Below are 23,322 nucleotides of genomic sequence, written 5' to 3'. Positions count from 1 at the left end.
TTGGTATGGCAACTGTTAGAGGATGTACCAAACATTATGTTCTAGCAAGATGATGTATGACATACACTTTCATAATACAGTATTGCTCAAGGCATTTAATCGAAGAATTTATGTAATTTTTTATATACAGGGTGTCCCATAAGTATGGAATCATAAGAAAAAATAACTAATTCATACATTTTCATCTTTGCAGCCCCAAGTTGTGTGAGTAAGGAAGAATTGAGTCCAGATAATTCTTCTCATAGGAAATCGGAATGAGAGAGGGGTTTCCACAGAATTTAACATGCTGCATCCAGGACTGTGAAGAGCTTTGTTACTAAACTTGTTGCAAAGTTTAGGAAATCAGGATCCATAAGAGGATAAACCATGCAGTGGACCTTTGAGAAGGGCCACCAATGATGACACAGCCACTGCCATCCTCATTCATTTATGAAAAAAAGTCTCTTCAAATATTATCCTCTGAGACACGTGTTGAAAAACAGCATTTATCACATCCTTAAGGCTCATAAATGGCATCCATACAAACTTCAGATCTTGCAAAATTTAAGGGAAGATATCCAGACTGACAAACGGAAATTTGTGAATGAGCTAGAGAACAATATGCTCAAAATGCAAATTTCCCACCCACAATTCAGTGATGAGGCTGTTTTTTATGGAAATGGTAAGATAAATTGACAGAACACTTGCAACTTGTCTCAGAACAACCCTCACTGGTTTACTCCTTTGAGGGAGCTAGATGCTATTCATTTAATGGTATGGTGTGGCATGTGGAAAGACAATATCATAGGCCCCTTCTTTTTTCAATGAAATATCACTACAGATGCCTGTTTGCATATGTTCAATGAGGAAGTATTCCTCAGTGTCTTGAATGAGGATAGAAATTTTCTGACATGGTTTCAGCAAGATGCTTCTGCACATTACAGCATCCATGTAAGAGAGTTTCCGCACAAACAGTTTCCTGGTAATTGGATAGGATGTTGAGGGCCTGTGGAATGACCAGGAAGAAGCTCAGATCTCACACCACTAGATTTTTTTTTCTGGGGTCACTCAAAGGCACTGGTCTACACAGAGAAAATTCAGAGTGTTGAACATTTGTGGCAGTGCATTATTGATGCATGTAATGCTATTACTCCTGACCTTATTTACTGTGGGCTTGCTGACTGGGTATCTCGTCTGGATTTGTGTATTAGGAACAGTAGTGGACTCATTGAGCATGTTCTGCATAGGTGTGCGCACAGGGGGGCTGGGGAATGCCCCCTGAAATCTTGAAGGGGGCTCCCGTAGCCTCACCTGTCAAACATTTTTGTTAAATCATAAAAAAACATATTGTTGAATTTTAAAACTAAAGAATTAAAATAAATAAATATTTAAATAATAAAATAGATATATTTATTTTATTCATGTTTTTTATGTGCAAAACATATTCTGATATTTGAATTTCTGCACTTATTTCATTTGAACAGCCATCTGCTATTCTGCACAGTGGTAGCCTCCAGAACATATGCAATATATCGGTACTGTTCGCAGTGTCTCCCCTCGCTAAGCGAGTAAACAACGCTTTTCATATATATCCCTACTTTACGCTTAATCTCCTATTTTTTTGGTGATTCATGGAATTTGTGGAAGGTCTTCTTGGTGATCACAAAACGTAGGGTTCACAAATGAGTTTATAATAATGGATAAGCCAAAAAGTGGAGCTCAGAAAAAGGTCCAGAAAAAAATATTCAACCTAAAAAGGTTGAATACATTTTAATAGTATTATAATAGTTACAAACTATTATAATGTATTTTAATGTATATGTTTTTTAAATAAATTATTATATAAATTCATTTTTTAAATAAATAAAAGTTTTAATATATATAAAAATATATTTATTTAAAAATAAAATATTTTATTTTTTATGAGAGGGTCCAAAATGTGGTTGGCCCCCCTTCTTGTTTTAGGCTGCGCATGACTATGATGTTCTGTGAATTAGTATTGCAATTTTTTTATTTTTCCATATGCTTCCAGACTTATAGGACACCATGTGTATTGTATTTCATTAAGGATAATTAAAACTGCCACATGTTATTATGTTAACAAATGTATTAAATTGGTTTGTAAAGGGAAACAGAATCAAATAAAAGGAAACGAGAAATATTCATTTAGTTATATGTATTTTTACAGAAGTTTGCTAATAGCATAGTCTAATTGTAATCCAGCAACATAAGACAATGTGGTTAGTTCAGTGGCAGCCATTATTAAATTATTTTACAGTGTTGGAGAAATAGCGTTAAAACAGGCAAGCATGAATTGTGTTCAAAAGCTGAATGAGTTGTAGATTTCTTTTGCAAGACAGTAATGTGAACATGAAAGAGAAGAGAAAAGTTGCTGTTTGGATATGGTAAAAGGTATGGGGGAGGAAGAGAGAAGGGGAGAGAGAGAGAGAAAATGGTGTAATATTATTCAAGCACAGTAAACTACAATTATCAGTCTGCAGATTATCCATTCACAATTTTTTTTTTTTTCTTTCACTTTTCATTATTTAATGAACTTATCAAAGGGTTGTGAACCCACATTGTCTGTAAACTGACCCAAGCCTTCATTTTTCTGTCACTCTTCCAGTTCTACTTTTCAAAGAAGCTGTTTTTAAATTTTTTGGTTGCTTTTAAGTAATGGATTGCAAGAGTACAATTTTTTATGTGCAGTTATCAGCACCTGATTTTGTGAGTTTTTTATTTTAAAGTTGTTGACGAATTCTGTGATTTTTACTGTATGTTTGTTAAATTATATACTAGTATTAGTTGTGGAAAAATGATGCAAATAAGCAAGCATATGCAGAAACAGGTAAAAATAAAATAATAATAATAAAATAAAAATGCACTACTCACTTTACAGTGTCTATAAACACTTCACTCATTTCCTAACAGGAGATGAGTGAAGTGTTTCTAGACACTACAGTTTACAAAACTCAAGTCTTTCTTGGTAAGATTACTGTTTTGTGTGCTGACTATCCTGTTGCTCTTCTCAACACTCATTCCAAAAGATCCATGTAATTCAGTGCAAGGTGCATTAATAAATGCACCTTGCATTTATTAATGTTAACCATATAATTCATAAAATGAGACTTCAAAACCAGAATACAGTACTCAGCTTAATCATTGCCTTATACAACAGAATAATCACCCCCTTGTCCATGCTGGCAAAATTCTGTATATTATTGACAGAATCCCATGAGCAGATTATCTGCACTTCTTCTGCACACTAAGTTCTATGAGCAGATTGTTGCTCAGAAAACTTCATGTAAGAACTGTACAATTACTCCTAGGTCTTTTTCATTCTCACTACCTTGAGTGTGGCAATACTCATTGGCTTTGTTATTCTGGGATTATTTTACTCAAATGAAGCACCTTGCATTTATTAATGTTAACCTCAGTTGCCGTTTTCAGCCAATCTGCCTAATTTATCCAGGTTCTTGTTGGAGTAGTATACCCTAATTACTGATATTAACCATCTTGCCAACCTTTGTGTCATCAGCAAACTTAGACATTAAACTTAATATACCTTCATCAATATTGCTAATGAATATTAAAAACAGTAAGAGGCCCAACACTGAACAACTGTGATACGATTAGTTCATAATTAGTTTATTAGTGGCCATAAATAACTAATTTCTGTCTCCTGCCATTCAATCATCCCTTTATCAGTGCAATAACTTGCTAATGCCATACAATTCTAATTTGTACAGCAGTTGTTCATGTGGAACAGTATCAAAAGCTTTACTGAAATTTAAGTATGTGATGTCAATTATTCTTTTGCATCCAGTTCCTTTGTGACTATCTCATAGTAACTAATCAGTTTGGTCAGACAAGATTTCCACATAATAAATCTACACTGTAATTTCTCTAACTCCATTCCTGTCAAGGTGATCCTGCATTACTTCTTTAACCACTGACTCCATAATTTTCCTCTGATAGAGAGGTCAAACTTATAGGACTGTAATTACTCACTTTGGCCTTTAATTCCCCTTCCCCCTTCTTTGTGAAAGGAGAGACATGTAAATTTTGTCTGTAGGGACCATCCCTGAATTCAAGGATGCTCTCATAATTACGACTAAGGGTTTACTTACTTCTTTTACTGTTTCTTTTAATATAACTGATTAGATTTTATCAGCCTTAGGTACCTTTTTTTTTGCTTTTGGCTTTAACAGTTTTTCTTTCTCTTTGCTCTTAATTATTACGATTCATTTAGAATAGCTCATATTAAATTAGAATTGATAGTATTAAAATTGTGCATATAATTATATTTATACTAAAAAAGAAATAATGTATATTTGGCTTAATTTAAGTTTAAAATTATTTAGAAGCAATAATTATTTTTAAAACTGTAATAAAAGATTTATTGGACATTTTGTGTGCAATTATAACTTTGATTCCTAGAGGATTTATATAATTAATTTAAATTTTCCATGTATTGCGGATACTGCTGGTAAACTTCTTTTTTTTTTTTTTTGTATAAGATGGTCTCAGCTGTTTCCTCCTTTCCTTCAGTGAAATCTGCAGTTGATACTACTATTCAAGTATTGCAGTATAGCATTCCTATAGCAAGGATAGGTAGGTAGGTGCATTACATAATCTTGTTACTGAGAGTCTCCTGAGTATAAAATGAGTATTTTATACTCAGGTTTTGTTTGCTTGTTCATTTTTTTACTTGAAATGATTATAACAATACTAAAAATAACTTTCAAAGAAAAATGTTTAATACAAAAAAATGTTTTACAAACTTGTAATTCTAAAAGTTTAGCAAATGAACTTCTGTTGTAATGAAGGAGACAATGGTAATTGCCAAAACAGTTCTCTTACAAATAAAAATAGCAGATGTATTTCTCAAAAGGGAAGTTCTGTTTTTCCCCCTCTCTTAAAATAGCATTAGCATTAGTAGAGGCATATGATGCAAGAAAGCAAGCTTATTCAGCATCAGCCAAAAAAAAAAAACAACCACTACTCCCATTTCACCCCTCAATTCGTTCGAAATACCTGTCCAGCTGAGCCTTAAATTTGTTTAGGCTATCAACTTCAACAACAAGCGATGGAAGTCTATTCCACAAACCAACTGCCCGCTGGCTAAAGGCGAATTTCCGCACATCTATCCGACATCCATCCTTCCTCAATTTGAATTTGAGAGAGAGATATACTCCGCAAGTTCAGGGTAGGTACAGCTAGCACGGCCAGTCAGTTGGAGCCGACAACTTGCTGGAAATCCAGCAGTGTGAGTGCTGCTATGGTGGATGGGTCATGTTCAGGAAGGTCTAGTCCAGGTGTCATCATTGGAACTCCATTTGGTGAGTCTGTGTCGCATCCAGACTGAAGGCTGGTCCAGTAGTCCATGATAACGAATAGTGGGGTGGTCAACTATTCAACCAGGAGTCCAAGATATGATGATCAAGTCCAGGGATCGATGGTAGGTCTCTTCTTGATGAGATGTGCCACGTTTGGTCGGGAGAAGTTGGTCCAGGAATCAATGATGAGAAATTTGTCAAGGTATGTGTGGACCCTGTCTTTGATTGCGCTGCTAGTATTGTCCCAACCAAGTGGGGAGACCAGTTGACTACTTGAGATGTGAGGGATCAAGTTGGGTTCTGTACTCCGGATGGTTTGTTGGTGCCAGTGACAGGTGTCTAATATTTTCATAATGCTTTAATTTTGCTGGCTAAATGCAAATAGCTGAAAAAAATAGACTTTCACATTGCATCTGCTAGATGCCATGTGAGTATGTGTGTTTTAATCTTGGGGATCAGTAACCTTGAAAATTCTCATACACACACTGAGTTGCATTTCAGAGGTAAGTTTTGAGTCTTATTTTTATATACAGTTGTATGCTTTGCAAGTTAAAATAACTTTTATGCAAAATTGGTTCATTACTATTGTAATGTTGCAATTTATGATAATATTTATGTAATATTATGGTTTTCAAGAATATTTCTCCTTCTGCTAAGGCAAAGAAATAGCAAAAAAAACATATTTACAAAAACTTTAATATAGAAAATAGCTGAAAATTGATTTACATTATTCACAAATATCATAATTGAAAAGGAACATTGCCAGGATGTTTCTAGACAAAAGGTTGATTTTGGTTTCATTGATCTAGCCAAGTGAACAGTTTATTTCCTTAGACTGCCAATAATTGTCAGGTGTATTCCAACTAATCACTCATCAAAATAATGCTTCCTTCTAGAAATAGTCTGGTGGTGTTTATTCTAAGTTAGCACATAATGCTACCAAGTTCAAAGTACATAATTTTAATTTTGTATATTGATTTGTGAATAATGTGCATGAATTTTTGGCTGCTTCACATTTTTAAAGTCTGAAATATGGAGTTATTCTTTTTTAAATTTATAAATGCTGCTATTATTTGTTTCAGAAGACATATTCTTTGAAATGTTAGGTTAAATCTTATTGTAAATTCCAAATATCTGTATTTGCAATAACATTTTTTGCATAAAATCTGTATTTGCAATAACATTTTTTGCATAAAATCTGTATTTGCAATAACATTTTTTGCATAAAATCTGTATTTGCAATAAAATTTTATATGCCTATAATTATGTTTTCAGATTGTATTTCAGTTAGCATATTAGAAATCTGCCCAGACCCCATTTATCCAGCCTGGTTCTCTAATAAAATAGTTCAAATTCTGTTGTGCAATAGTTTACTATTTCTCTAGTTTATTATTCTACTTTACCATGATGGTGTATAAATTTTCTTTCTTTTTTTTTGTGTTTCTTTCAAAAGCTGTCACCTTCTCTTTCCATTTGATTATAGGAATTTATTCCTCTTCATATAATTATTATTTATATCTTGTATATTAATTATTATTATTATTTTTCAAATTTTAATAGAGCTTTTAGATGAGAACTCAATGAAAGCAGCCAATAAATATAGCAGTCTGAATTACCAAGTTGCTCCAACACTTTTTTTAGAATTTCATGGATCAGAAAATGAAGTGAAAACTCAAGCTGAAATGGTTGGTGAGTTATGAGTTTTGAAACTTTATTATTGAAATGGTTATTTTTGATAAATTCTAATTTTTTAATATATATTTTATAGTAGAGGTGCCACATTTTTTGTAGTTTGTATAAAATTTAATAGTTCTTATAAATTTAAATTGTTTCAGATTATGTATAAGTATAGTGCGAAAGCATCAATAATACTTAGCCAAATCTGAATGAACAGAATATTAGCAAAGCGGCATCGTTTTAAGTTATATCTCATATTGTGAATACCTTCACAATGAGTTGCCATGTTGTGAAGGTATTCACAATATGAGATATAACTTAAAACGATGTCGCTTTGCTAATATTGTGTTCATTCAGATTTGGCTATGTATTATTGATGCTTTCGCACTATACTTATACATAGTCTAGACTTTTCCATAGCTTGAGGCTTACGCCCTAAACGCTTTATTGTTTCAGATATTGATTATTTCATTCCAATCATATAAGTGGTTTAAAATATTATTTCAAGTTTCACTACCTTGTCTATAGATACATGTTGAATGCCAAACAGATTTATGATATGTTTGGGGTTGTCATAACCATTTTGGAAACTGAAAAACATTAACATATGTTATTTTTCTTTCTGTAATTTGTTCCATATGGATGGATCAGCAAGTGTTTCTTTACCAAATGTCTGTGCTCTACAAATGATTGATTCTTTGGCTGAAAACTTTAAAATGAGGTGTAATGACTTTTGTAACCATGCTAAAATATGCACATATCTTTAAAAACGCAATCTCCATTGAAGTCAGCAATATGCCAGAAAAGAAAAATTGAAATTTGAATTGATCAAACAACTCAATGGCTAGAGTTTGTGAAGTAGTTTCAACCAGGGAGCCCTAATTACCTTTTATGCTTCTTCACTAATGTTGTGGTTCAGGAAATTATATAAGTTAGTACAAATTTGATAAAAGTATTTGGTAGAACCTGAATATCTGAGTGGGCACATTCACATCCAAAACAAAATAAATTGAAGTTCCGTTCAAGAATCACAGATATGCTTATCGACGTATCCTCTCTTAAAATGACCGGCAACAACAATTGGTTAAGAGTGCAATTAAATGTTTATGACAAAAGCAATTAGGTATAGCATTGATCTTCATATAAACATTAAATTGAAACATACAATATGTTTTAATTTGATGCAACATTGTAGAACAATTTACCATTTGAAAGCACACAAGTTCTCCACAGCTGACTTGCACTGCCCTCACTTTACATAATAAAATAAGAGTATTTGTTTTTACACTATATTTCCAAACAAATCTTATCTTGTAAACTCTCTTCAACGTAGCTGTAGCTGTCAGGCTTCCCAAAAAGTTGACAGGTTTGCAAATGCGAGATTCCCTGTGCCTTGTGTTATTGAAAAAAAATAACAAATACATATTTCTAATGAATGGCATGATGCTGAACCAATACCCACAGTTAATTCTATTGGACATGCACATGCATGAAGACAAATAATCTCTCTATTTAAGATTCCAACTCACACATACTCGGTAATTTCCATTCCTGTGATCAAGGCAGTTGAAAGGCCCTATCAGTTTCAGGAAGGAAAGTCATTTTCCAAAATTTGCATTGAACTTGTTTTAATTTGTTAATTGTTTTTTAAATAATTTTATTCTCGTTTATTTGCTGGAGAGTGTCATTAGGAAGTGTTCTATGTATTATATTGTGGTCAATTTCTCTTATTCGTCTACAAATATTGAAATACAACGTAGAACGTATCGAGCATCATAGCTCTGTCTTATACTAAATTATTTTTGTTTTTATTTTGTTCATTATACTCATCACAATTATTTGGCCTATAACACACTCCTGTTCTCATTTTTGTTTTCCAGTGCTTAGTCACACCAAACTGACTCAGCATCATGCTGTCCACCAATGCCCTAGATTGTAAGTGCTTCTTAACCAAGATCATAACTTCCTGCCCCTTCCTCTATGTCTCACCATTTTGTACACATTGTACTCACAACATCCAAATTCTGCATCCTTTATGTCTGAGTGGCACTGCTAACCTTAGAATATCTGTTTGATCACCTAACCAGTACTCAGATTCATCATATTTGTTTAATGTATTCCTATCATTAGTGTTAGTGTACACACAATTATACTTGCATATGTTTCTTCTCTTAGTAACTCTAATACAGCCCATGTATTTGCTTGTCCATGATGATATCCTTGTGAAATCCCCAACACCTTCCTTTCCAGGTTGCTATGTATCGTAATAGAAGCAGTGCAAGAGTTACTTTCAGCTCTGTATGCAGCTGTATATTCCCCCAACCCCAAGCTAGCAGTTTTCCAGTGTACCTAATACTGTTTTGGTAGCATTGGCAAATATTATTGTACCCCTTCTATTTAAGTGCAAGAATGTTTGAACTATTTATAGTCCTCTTTATATATAGCTGTTAGATTATTATGCAGTTTATATCAGAAAGCTGAAGTGTATGCACAGCCTCTATAGTAATGATGTAATGTAATTTGACTTTTCAAAAATGAAACCAAATATTAAGAAAGTTTAGGCTATTTTTATTGTAATGTTCAGTGTTGAGTTAGTTATGGTTGAGATATTGTCCTGGACCTAGTAGCATAAATTTGCCTTTAGCCAGTGGATGGTTAATTGCTGGAACAAACTTCCATCTGTTGTTGTGGAAGTTGATAGGTTAAATAAATTTAAGGAGGAACTGGACAAGCATTTAGAGGGAATTGTTATGTGAATTTATTATTATTTTTTGGCTGATGCTACATAAGCTCATATGCTTGCTTTCTTGCATCACATGCCACGATTACTATTACTATCTCTCTGAATGTGGCCTGTTCCCAACAGGGTTGAGCTTCCCCTGATTTAAGTTATTGTATGCTGTTTTTAAGCTTTATCTCTTTTTAACTTATTATTTTATCTGTATATTTGCAATTTTAATTTTAGTTTTACATTTAATCACTACCTGTTTATTTATTAAAATTTTATTTATCTGCTATTTGTCAGTGTTACAGGAACTTTTCTGGTTTGTCCAGAAAGGTTTGCAGATATGTTATTGTATATTTCTGATATTTCTGTAGCTTTTATGATTTTCCACGAGTTTTTCTTCTGAATTTTACTGAAGATTTTTTTTTTTTTTTTTGCATTTTTAAAATATACAAATATGTATACATGTTATTTTGTATTTAACTATGGGGAACTCAAAGCCACTATTAAGTACAGAAAATATCAGCCATGTGCTCAGCTTTGTTTCTATGTCTGAGATAGTAATGGTGCTGTGTAGGGTTTGTGTGAGTTGTTATCTTGTTAATGGCTAGTCATTTGGCATTAAAAATATCAGTTTGTAAAATATTGTTTTCTCCAAATGTTTTTGGTGTCAGACACTACATTGAGAAAAAAATTCCTTAAATTTTATAGGTGAAGGAAGAGCTCTTTATTTTTTATTTAAAGCATTATTTTGCAACTTAGGGACATACAAATAGTTTATTGAATTGTACATTATTGAACAGTATTTCATTTGTATGCTTTTGAAAAGTTGTGTTACTTCAAATGTCAAAAACAGTGCCAGATGAAGTATTATTTCCACACATTTTAGGAACATGTTGCTACAGTATTTTTGCTGATGCAACATTAATATATCAAATGGAAAAACACTGATGTTACCAATTGTTTTAAGTGTGTAAAACATGTTCACAATGTAAAATATTAAGAAAAAAAGAGATAGCAGTTTTTAGTTAAAAACGAAAAGACTGATTTTGATGTTATACAAAAAGAGAATCTTTTTCCTTCATTATTGATAAAATATAATCTTCTTGTGACTGCAGGAGATCATGCTGGTCCCTTATTCAAGAGAAAGTTTCCAAAATTGAAAGTTGTAAAAATGTATGATTCTGGAAAGATAAAAGGAACAGCTGTTTTGAATGAAATGACATAATTGCTGAAGTTGTGCAGTATTTACAAAATGTATTATTTTTTGTTTCAACTGCTAGCAACAATGATAAAGATATATCCCATAATTGTAACATTTTTTTGGTTATAAATTTGAGAAAAGTTTAAGCATTCTACTTTCCATACATGACTAGGAAAGTAATTCTGCTGGTTTAAATATAGGAAAATTGATGTGTTCAGAATTTGAATGCCACAAGGTACCAATTGACAACTGCATAGTATTTGTGTGTGGATAATGCAGCTGCTGTTATGGTAGGCCACAAGAATGGCTTTGCCAACAATATTAAGAAAAAAGGTGGTTCATTGTTATAGGCTGCCTTTGTCATTCATTTCATTTAGCTGCACAAAAGGCTATAGCAAGTTAGATAAAATTCTAGTAGACATATAATTTCTGAGAGAAATGCTAAAAGAAAAGAAAGGCTGCAAAGGTTTCATATATTCACAACAAAGATAGCAAGAAACACTGAAACATGTATGTACTAGAATAGCTATAATTGTCAAGAAGTTTGTCAAGATTGATTGACTAATGGGAAACATTGATTAGTTTTTAAAACGGAGGTTGTAACTGTGTGACTTTTTTCTATATCTCTGTTTCTAAATTTCTACAAAATTACAATGTGTGAACAAAGTTTATCAGAATCAAACTCTGATAAAGGAAAACACAAGAAGAATGAAAAGATGAAGAAATTAGCTTATGGCAATAAGCAGCAAAAAATTTGCTATTACATCATTATATAGGAAACAGTCACTTTTAAAAAAATCAAAATCCTATTATAAGGGTCCTCTGTACTTTTATTTTTAGTTTGATGTTTACATTTCACAAAATCTTAATTCTTCAGACAGCATCTCTGCAGATATACAATTTCGACATCTTAATGGAATTTAGTCAGTTTAAAAGTAGCCATGATAATGAAGTACTTTATTACTTCACTTAGAACCAAAAAAGAGTATAATGATTGGTAATTAGTAATGAAACACTGGTAATAAAACATAATAAAACCCATGAATCAAATCCTTGAAAATCATTTTCTTTTCATTAGCTAGAGATTATGTTATTGCTTGTGATTACATTGTGAATAAGTTTTAGTTGAAGAGTGAAGTGCTAAACAAAGCAGAATTTGGTACATTATATTATGGTGAATTGAAGCTCTTTACCTTATATAGAGTCCAAATTGGTCTTTATTTCTTCTTAGGAATAATTACAGATACTGCTCACATGTTTTGTGGGATGCTGTGACTGGGATGCTGTTTTTACAATAATATCAATTTACACACACACACACACACACACACACACACACACACACACACACACACACACACACACACACCAGAACCCTGGGTGTTGTTGTGTTGATGGCCAGATAATTCCTTTCCTTAAGTACATAGATTTCTTGAAAAACAAGTACTTGCAAAGTACTTGTTTTTCAAGAAAAACAGAAGATATTTAGTGTCTGGAAACTTATGTTTTGTCCTCCAAATAGATGACGCTATTCTTATTATAGATTTTCAGATAGGAACATAGTCAATATCTAAAATACAAAAAGTATCTAAATCAGTACCAAAAATCAGTATCTAGAAATCATACCCTGATTAAATACCAATACTAGCGAGACTATACTTTTAGTTGTCATTTATATTTCATATGATAGTGTTCTGAAAATTAGGGAGCATATTGAGAGCAACCTGTGGAAGATAAAAAATTTCCACCTTGCAAATAGGGTTTTGTGTTCTGGTTAATGGAAAGTCTCCAGGTAATCTTATAAAAGTGAACTGAAATGATCATCTGCAAAGGCTTGAAAGGAGTGCATTGAGCATCATGGATTATATGTGAAGTCAAGAATGTGATCCATTTATACTGCATTTCAATGTTAATAGTGTTTTTCATCATTAATTTTGTTCAGAACCACAAAATGGCAAGACAAAGCAGAAGTGAGTAAAAAATATAGTTTTGTTGAGTGGGATTTACCTTTGTATGAGCTTTTCCACATTGTGTAGACAGCACTAGTTCAGGACTCAAATAACTGTAACTTATATGTAGTATAAATTTTAGTTTCAGTGCTGAAAGAATAAATACATGGTGATTTTGCAATGTGTGGTTAAACTAAGTTAGTTTAAATAAATGAATTTATTCCTATGCAAAAAATTTTATTCATTCAACTGGTGTAAAAGCTGCATGTCAAGATGCCCTGCAGCATAATATTTTCTAATATATAGCATAATATTAAAATAGGGTAATTGGAATTCCTAGTAACTTCTCAAATGCATTGATGAGAAGTAATGATATTCATAAATTTTGAAAGAAAAGTGAGTCCAGAAATGATCTACTGCTAATTTTCAAATGGAGGTTTTATAATGAAAATTAAAAAAAATAATAATTTTTTAGTGCAAATAAAGTAAAAAAATTCTCTGCAACAAATAGTGAGCTTTTGTTTTTTCTGGATAAGTTTTCTTGTAACCAATCATGAATAAAAGATCCATAAGAGAAAGAAATCCTTACCAAGGTGTTCCACTTAACATCTCCTGTTTATTTGAAAGGTTGACTGGTGAAGACAAGATAAGGGGTATTAGGTGAGTGATTGGTAATATCTAGTATTCTAATAGGTAAATTAACAGTATGTTCATTGTGTTAGCAATAGACATACTGGCATCCAGTTGGATCACTGTAACTGGGAAAAAAAAAAAAAAAAAAGGCCACTTGGAGTCATGAATGTTAAACTCACCAAAGAAAATTACTAAGTAAGATTAGAAAATGAAAATGTTCACTGATTTTCAGAGCTGAGGGAAGGCAGGTGATTTTGACAGAATGGATACAATGAATTTGAGGCAAAGAAGGGGAAAATTTTTTAAGTTTGAAAATATAGAATTTTATAAACTGGATATGGGTAGTAAAGTGTTTTTTTTTTTTTTTTTTTACTTCAGATTTTATTAAAACTTGATTTTCTAATTAACACTTTTGTAGAAGAGGTGGGGTTGGGGGTAGAAGATGAGTTTAGACTAAGCAGTAGTGTAATTTGCTTACAAAATTCATGAAATTTTGCAAGGAAGATTTATTTTTGTAACTTTACAAATTTAAAAAAAAAAAATGAAAATAAAAGAAGAAAACCATTATTTACTATAAATAATCTGATATTTTAAGTGCCTCCATAGCCAGGTAGGCAGGAGCAGCAGTGCATAGCACATGCTTCTTGATTAGACCGGGGTTCGAGCCCGTGAGCCACCAAATACGGAGGATGCAAAAAGGTCAGGGAATGACCACCGCATATCCCTGGAGCAATATGGCCTTAGTTGCTAATGCTCCTAAAAACCAAATAACAACTGATATTTTTAAATGGTTAAGTTTTAGATTCTAATAAACTTAGAATTTACCAATTTAAGATCCAATGATTTTAAAATCATTGGTTCTTAAATTTGCTGAGGCATCATGCAGATGAGTAGCATTATGTTTTTACCTGAGTGTTCTTTATCAAAAGAAAAATCAGCACTCAAATATATAGTTAAATTGGAAATGCTTATTTCAGGTGAAATAGCTTCAAATAATGGAGCATTAGGCTTTACTTGGGCAGAAGGTGCAGAAGAAAGACGCAAATTATGGGATGCAAGGCATAATATTTTCTATGCTGTTTTGGCATTAAGACCTGGCTCTAAGGTAAGTAAAAAAAAAAAATAGTAATTTTCAATAGTTATATCTCAAATATAATTTATTTTTTATTTTAATCTTTGTCTTTCCCATGTGTTTCAATCTTGTAAAACAATCTTCTTAAAAGAAGTGAACAATTTTTCATGGAAACAATTTGTTCATTTCTGAACAGAAATGGTTGCATTTTGTTTGCAGACTTGAGAACTGAATCCCAGATTGGGTTCAGTAACATTATATAAGTAAGTAATTTAGTAAATTGAAAGTGTTGGGTGGGGAATATTATCCCATTTCCGCACTTAGAAAACTAAATATTTTTTGCATAATTTCACATGGAGTATAGGATTATTTCTTAACATTTTATATGAGGTATGGCAGTAGAGTTCCTTGACTGGTATGCAATAAAAAGAACACAAAGTTAAGGAGCTCAAAAGTGGTATTATTTTTATTCAAACTAATCACCATCTGATTGAATGAACTTATTACACCATTCTAAAATTTTCTGAAAATAGTCAATGAAGGCTTCCAAAGAGATGATGTTCAATTCAGCAGTTACATTTTGCTTTATGTCCTCAACATCCTGAAATCTCTTTCCTTTTAGCTTGGGAAAGAGGAAGACACTAGCTGGTGCAAGATTGGGAGAGTAGGGTGGATGGTTGATCCATACAATGCCATGTTTTTTCAGAAATGTCTTTACAAGTACGGAATGGGCAAGGGCATTGCCACGCAACAAGAACCAGCTGCTTTTCTCTTGAAATTGCAGCCTCACCCTGGAAATGTGCTTCTGTACATAGAACACACCATTGACTCCCTCCCCGTCAGGTACAAATTCCTTGTGAATTACACTGTTTGTCGAAAAACATGATCAGCATCTTCTTGATCCTGGGCCTTTGTAAATTGAAACTTTTTGGGCATTGGTGATGATTTTAAAGTCTGCTGCATGTGCTCATTATTTTTTTTTATTATTATTATCATTAGCCATATGGTGCAAGGAAGCCTAAGGCTTTTGCTGCACCAGCCAAAAAAAAAAAAAATTCTAAGTTACCTGAGAGAAAAAGAGAGAGAGTAGAAGGGAATCACCAAGGAAGAGAAGGATGATGATATCCACCTCAGGACTCTAGGTGTGCCAAGCCCATACTCATCAGATATGAGCCCCTGGGGTTGTGCTTCAGCTCTTGGTCATACTGAAACACCCAATACTCATCTCCAGTGACAATACAGTCAAGGAAATTAAATTAGTTTTGTCTTGATAAGTCCAGACTTGTCAAGGCATGATGACCCTCTTCATTGTTTCTGCTCATCCATGAGGCTGTGCAGTACAAATTTTACCCAGATCTTCCTTTTCCCTAAATCTTTGTGCAGAATTTGACAAATTGTCTCCATATTCATGTTCAACTCATCAGCCATCTTTCCAACGTTCAATTGATGATCTCTTACCACAATTTCTCAAACTTTTGCATTTTTGTCCTCATTTCGAGAGGTTGACAGAAGATCACTTCTTGGGTTGTTGCGAACATCTTCACATCCATCTTTAAACCACTTATACTATTCAAACACACTAGCATGACTTAACATTTAATCATCATAAACAGTTTTTAACATTTCATATATTTCTGTTGTAGTTTAAAGCAAAATTTGATATTCGTTTGTTGCTTTATTGCAAAATTATGACATGGAATGTTCACTAATACAACTCGTTGTTACTTGCAACCTGTTCAGCTTACTGGGTAAGCTCTGTACCACCATCTCTTGGGGGAAGTTTGAACTACAACATACCACTTCCATTTATTTTCAAACACATCGAACATGACTGAAACAACACTAGTCCAGGAACTTTATTATTGCATTTGTATATTACTTTAATTACACATCAATTTTTCATAAATTTTCAATTGTTGGAACCTATTTTTCAATAGATTTCAGAAGCAGGATAGAGCTATGCCACTTGTTTGGAAAGCCTAAATTCAAATCCAATTGATAGAAATTTCTTGTGCTGATGCACAGCATGTGAAACCTGTGTTCCTTGAATCCTGTGTTTCTAGGAGTTTGCTATGATGATTATTGTTCTCTTGTGCTATATGAGATCATTTTACAGTTTTTAGGAATCTGTCGTATTGCTACCTTTTACTTTTTCGAGGTTTTCAGAAGTAGACTGGTTGAAGATTCTGACTTCTCTGGGATTGAATCTTTTAACATGTGTTGGTCCAGAGTAAATTTTAATGAATAGGTAGCAAGCAGTATGTCATATGTTTGAATCACCATTCTTAATGAGGTTAACAGTTTGATTGTATGGGAAATTTCATACCAGACTTTCCTGTCTGGCAGTTATCTACTGACTCTTACTGCCTCTTTTGCCAAGTTAGCACTTAAGTATACCTTGGGTGCTCAAGTAACTGTCTTCCCTCTCTTACTATTTCAAATTGCAACTCGTATTTTAATTCCTTTATTTTTTTAATCATTATTTCCTAATTATTATTATTATTATTAGCCATATGGTGCAAGGAAGTATGAGGCTTATGCTGCACCAGCCAAAAAAAATTCCCCGAGTTACCCTGAGAGAGAGAGAGAGAGAGAGAGAGAGAGAGAGAGTCAGAAGTAGAAAGGAATCACCAAGAAGGAGAAGAATGATGATGATTTTCAAGGAACAGTACTCCAGGTGTCCTTTCTCATTCATCTTTTAATTTTAAATACCAAATCCAGTGTAACATCTACATTCATTACCCAAAAACCTATGCAGCCCCCCACCCCTGCATAACCAATCTTTTTTTTTTCACTGAATTTTAATTCTCCTCCATTTATAAAAATACTTCCCAACCTGAAATTAACTCTTGGTAAATAAGGGCTTCTTTCTGTTACCATATCAGTTTTTATGTGTAGATTTTGAAGTTGACAATTTGTTTTTGAGTTATAAAGCACTAAATCTTAGTCTACATTATGATAGATTTTAGAAACAATGGAGCATTATCAGATGCTGTAATGAGATCACTTCAGATTGTCATTCACTCATTGCATCAGTTATCAGTAAGCATTCTAAGAACCAAATACCAAGCAACCCAACACATGTTCAAATCATCACTTAAAATTCCATGACAGATTATGGGTGAAATGTTTAAAGCTTCTGCAGGTTTAGCAACAATCACACAATGGCTCTGATTATTTCTTTCAATTTTTTCAAGTGTATGAGTAGTTAAAGGTCCTTCACCACAGTCCTTATCTCCTAAACTTTCTCTTATCTCTTTGAATATATGATACCATTAAAACACAGTAGTTGAACATGGAGAATGCTTTCTATAAATCTTGTGCATCACTTTTGATGTTTCATAAGCAGATTTCTCTAAGCATTGGCAAAATTTGATGTTTGCACATTGTTTCCAATTAGACGTTTTCACACACTGAAATTATAATAAAATAAATGCATGTAGCAATGAAATCTGTACTAATTGATTAACAGACTTCTACATATATGTAGGTGCTGACACTTGCAGTTTGACAATTGCAATGCATGCTCCATTTATGGATTGTATAACTTGCAACTGGTCCAGGAATTTCTTGTGTGTACTACATACATATATGTGTGTTTATGTACTTGTATATTGTGTGTAAAATATTAGAACAGAAAGTAGATGCAATAACTGAAACATATCATAGGGAACAAAAGAGCAGAAATATAGTGACTCTGAACAGTTCTGTTCTTTTGCTCTTATTTGATTTAGTTATCAAATCTACTTTCTGTTCTAATATTTTGCCCTTTGTTATGCTATATTATCTCTACTTCTTTGTGCAAACTTATGTAGACATTTTTTATCTTTCTCCTACAGTGTTTTTTATTTTTTTATGTCAAATTATATTTTATATTATATATATATATATACAGGATGTCTCAAAAATACACGGCATAACTTCAGGAATGAGTTCCTCATATGTAGACAATAAAAATATTTTATATCAACATAGTTTCGGAAATGCTTGGTTCCCGAGTTATTAACTGGAATGTCTTATCTCCCACAGGTGATTTCCTTCATCAAAAGGTACTGACAGAATCTGGTGGTTTTCCATTCCGACCATGTACTCAAATCAGGAGCAAGCAGATATGCACTTTATGTACGGTTTGGCAGAAGGCAATGCTCTGGAGGCTCATCGTTTGTACCACGAAAATTTCTCAGAACCAAGATGTCCAGACAGGAAAACGTTTGAAGGTATCCATTGCCACCTTTGTGAACGTGGGACCTTTACACCTTATGCTGCTGACAGAGGACGACCAAGATCTATGACTCCTGAAGTAGAGGAGGAGATTTTGAATGTTGTGCATGCCACTCCTGGAATCAGCACACGCAGAATAGCAATGCAACTGGCTGTTCAACGTTTGACTATTTGGAGAGTGTTGCAAGAACATCAACTGTATCCTTACCATCTGCAACAGGTACAGGCCTTGTCACCAGCAGATTACCCTGCGCGAGTAATGTTCTGCCAGTGGTTCTTGCAGCAGTGTGGTACAACTCCTCACTTTCCTGCCTTAGTGATATTCACAGATGAAGCACATTTCACACGAGACAGAATCCAAAACTTTCACAATCAGCATGTATGGGCTGAGGAAAACCCACATGCAATTCTTCCATCACATCACCAACAGCGGTTCAGCCTCGACATCTGGGCGGGTGTTTTTGGTGATAAGTTATTTGGGCCCCATGTACTTCCAAGCAAACTCACAGGGCAGGCGTATAGAAACTTTCTGGAAAACAACATGCCTGATTTCTTGGACGACATGCCACTGATCATTCGTCAACAAGCATACTTCATGCACGATGGCGCTCCCGCAAATTTCAGCCACCTAGCCCGCAATTACCTGAATCGAAGGTTTCCTGGTTGGTAGATAGGTAGAGATGGACCAACTGCCTGGCCTTCACCTTCACTGATTTAAACCCACTAGATTTCTTCTTGTGGGGCCATTTAAAGTCATTGGTGTATTCGACTTTGGTAGCTGATGTGGAAACTCTCCACAATCGAATTGTGGCAGGTTGTGAGACAATACGAAACATGCCAGGAATTTGGCATCGTCTTCGCGAGTCCATGAGACGTCGATGTGAGGTCTGTATTCAGGCAGAAGGTGGACATTTTGAACAATTATTGTAAGGTGATGTGAACAGTTAAGTGTCATAGACAGACTCTCAAAAGTCAGAAACCAAGCATTTTCGGAACTACATTGATATAAAATATTTTTATTGTCTACGTATGAAAAACTCATTCCTGAAGTTATGCCGTGTATTTTTGAGACACCCTGTATATATATATATATACAGTGAAACTTCTCCTAACGGACACCTCTCGTTAACGGACATCTCTCTACAACGGACATTTTCAAATTCCCCAACTCACCTCCATTGGTTTTAACGTGTTTTCAGCTTCTGTCTAGCGGACATTCTCTGTAACGGACACGGACAGGCAATCTGCAGTGTTTCGTTTAGATTAGCACTTAATTTGATCTCCCCATAACGGACAGCGGGCGAGCTCACGGCCCTTTTTCTAGGAACTTTTCTTCCATGTATTGCCTCAATCGCGTGTTTATTTTCTATTTCCGATTCTCTGAATTTTATCAAGGTTTACGTCGCGGTTCTAAACCCTTTTTCAAGAATTTTAAGGCATATGTAAAACTTCTGATGAATTCAGTGTGTGCAGGGGGGAGGGGGATTTCGTCGGCCTTTCGTCTTTTCAGTTTCAGTTTTCAGTTTTGTTCAGTGTCGTGTGAAGTGCACAATGTCTTCTCATAAACATTTAACTTTAAAAGATAAAGTCGAACTCATTAATGCGTATAATTGGCAAAAAAATAGTGTTCGCAATCTCGCTGCAAAATTCAAAATCGGAAAGACGCAGGTAAGCGACATCCTAAAGAAAAAAAATGAACTGCTCAAACAATTTTGGCAACACGGAAATGATCAGGTTCAAAAATCATTCCCGAAAACTGTTGGACTTCAAATTGACAATGTTACATATGAGTGGTTTTGTCGTGAATGTGCTAAAAAAATTCCCATTAATGGGCCTATTATTAGGGAAAAGGCTTTGGAGGTTGCGAAATCTATGGGAGTAAATGAGTTCAAAGCTTCTGTGGGATGGCTAGACAAGTTCAAAACTCGGCATAAAATTTCTTGGAAAACCGTAAGTGGTGAAGGTGGATCTGTTGATACTGGGGTTGTAACAGAGTGGACCATCAAATTGGAAGATTTATGTCGTGATTTTGAAGCTAAGGATATTTACAACTGTGATGAAACAAGGTTGTTTTTAAAGCTCTTCCTGAAAAAACAATGAGTCTAAAAAATGAAAAGTGCCAGGGCGGAAAAATTTCTAAGGAACGCTTGACTGTACTATTGTGTACAAATATGCTGGGAGACTTTGAACAACCTCTTGTTATAGGAAAATCACAAAATCCTCGTTGTTTCAAGGGCATAAAGTTGAATCTTTTGAATGTTGACTGGAAGTCTAATAAAAAAGCGCGGATGACACGAGATATCATGAGCGAATGGATAAGTCACTTTAACCAAAACATGATCTGTCAAAACAGAAAAATTATTCTTTTCATGGATAATGCTGCATCTCACCCGCACATTGAATTGTCCAACATTCAAATCGTTTTGGATAATGCTGCATCTCACCCGCACATTGAATTGTCCAACATTCAAATCGTTTTTCTGCCACCAAACACATCTGCAGAGTGTCAGCCCTTGGATCAAGGGATAATAAAAAATTTTAAACTTCACTACAGAAAACGTGTTTTAAGACATCTCATTGCAAACATGAACGATGTAACATGTGCGAGTGACCTTGCAAAGAAAATCAGCATCCTAGATGCGATTCAATGGATTTCCTCTTCAGTAAACGCAATTAGAAAACAAACTGTCGTGAACTGTTTTGCAAAGTCTGGCTTCTCAAACGCAAAAATTGAAGTTGTGAACGGCAATGTGGAGCACCAAGAAGAACAAGAACTTCAACATCTATTGATAATGTACGATACTTCAGCTACAAGTGACCCTGGCTACAAAGATATAGACTCGAACCTCACTACAGAAGATGGTGCTAGATATCAACGACATTATCATCGATATTTTTCTAGAAGTTCCTCATGAGGATGAAGAAATGGAAGGAGGTCATTCTGTCGAAGAACATATTAACGACGAACCGCCGATGAAAATAGAAGAAGCGCTCATACAAATCAATCGTTTAAAAATGTTTTTCGCCGCTGAAGAAGATACTGAAGGACTTTCGATGGTTTCTTCACTCCAAACAAATCTTGAAAACAAAATTATCAGCCGGAAGAAGGTGCAGAAGAAAATAAGTGATTACTGTATGTATTTTTCTTAAGATAAAGTCATAATATGCAGAGCACAATTGTATGTATATTATTTACAAAAATATTGTGCAAAATCTGTATATAATTTAATTTAATTTTACATTAAACGTTTAACGATTTTACTTTATCTCTTGTGTATGTAATTGTATATTATTTACAAAAATATTGTTCAAAATCTGTATATATTTTAATTTAATTTTACATTAAACGTTTAACGATTTTTCTTTCTTTCTTTTTTTTTTTTTCTCCCTCAGACTTCTTGTTAGCGGACACTTCTCTCTAACGGACACATTTTCGTTCCCCATGGCTGTCCGTTAAAGGGAAGTTTCACTGTATATATATATATATATATATATATATAGAGAGAGAGAGAGAGAGAGAGAGAGAGAGAGAGAGGGAGGCCATGCTTAAATAAATTTATAAATATTTGTTTATTCAGTCATTGGTCACAGATGTTTGTGTCCCAATATCAAAACTATCAGAATTAGTAGTAAAGACAAAGGAAGACATTGAGAATTCAGGAATTATTGGTGAGTATGATTGATTTTTTGTTAATCACATCTCTTTGTGGTTTATATTGTGAACTTAAAATCATTTTACATTACTATGAAAATAAGTTACTTACTTTACAAATGTTCCTTTTTAATGCCAGTAGAATATCTGAAATCTAGCTGTCTGAAAAAAACAGAGCTGTCCAAAAACAAGACATTTTTCAACATTTTTAAGATTTGAATCAGCTCCCTTCCCCATTCTTGGTTAGCATGAAACTTGTTTTCCAAGCATGCTATTGCATGGAGTTCTGATTCTCTTAATACAATTATAATTAAGTTAAAGATAAATGCTGTGTCTTCTTGAATACTCTATGCTCCTGAATAAGCCATGTATCCCATCTTTTTAGGATATGAAAAAGAAAAAAAAATTATGCATTTATTTCCTGCTAGCAGCATGATTTCCAGTTTTTTCTGCCTCTTGAATTATTTTTAGTTTTTCACTAACCATGTAAGATCATAAGTGCATACCTATTCATGTTTAATAGAACATGTACAAAATACTTTACAGATCACATTCACTAGTAAAGGTTGGCAAACTTAGAAAGAACCTTAAGCTGCATGAAGTGAGCTAAGTGATTTCTGTCATGAGTAAGGAAAGGTGACAGATGAATGTGCATCCACTACCTTTAATTTTCACTGAACAATGTAGGTGTTATTATCTATTTCAGTTCCAAAAATATTGCACAATCCTGATATTTGAATGAATTCCTTAATTGCTAGGAAATGAGAATGTTCATTTCCAAAAGAGTCAATTTAACTTTTTATGCACTGCAACAACATTCTAAGTTACATTTTAATAAATTTTGGTAATAAACAAAATACTTCTTTTAGGC

General features: G+C 33.7%; 1 protein-coding gene across 1 annotated transcript in view; it reads left to right on the top strand.

Annotated features, from left to right (window-relative positions):
• LOC150089878 (D-lactate dehydrogenase, mitochondrial-like) overlaps positions 1 to 23,322 on the top strand; it is a 101,058-nt gene that overhangs the window by 65,135 nt on the left and 12,601 nt on the right. The window contains exons 7-10 of the mRNA XM_090390119.1: positions 4,500 to 4,593; positions 6,879 to 7,007; positions 14,484 to 14,611; positions 22,378 to 22,468. Of these exons, the coding sequence (XP_090246245.1) occupies positions 4,500 to 4,593; positions 6,879 to 7,007; positions 14,484 to 14,611; positions 22,378 to 22,468 (442 nt within the window). The remainder of the gene's footprint in view (positions 1 to 4,499; positions 4,594 to 6,878; positions 7,008 to 14,483; positions 14,612 to 22,377; positions 22,469 to 23,322) is intronic.

Source organism: Mastigoproctus giganteus, chromosome 2 (assembly GCF_048544385.1).
Source record: "Mastigoproctus giganteus isolate SK-2022 chromosome 2, ASM4854438v1, whole genome shotgun sequence".
Classification (NCBI taxonomy): Eukaryota; Metazoa; Arthropoda; class Arachnida; order Uropygi; family Thelyphonidae; genus Mastigoproctus; species Mastigoproctus giganteus.
Note: the sequence above shows the minus strand (reverse complement) of the source record. Positions and strands in the feature narration are given on the sequence as shown.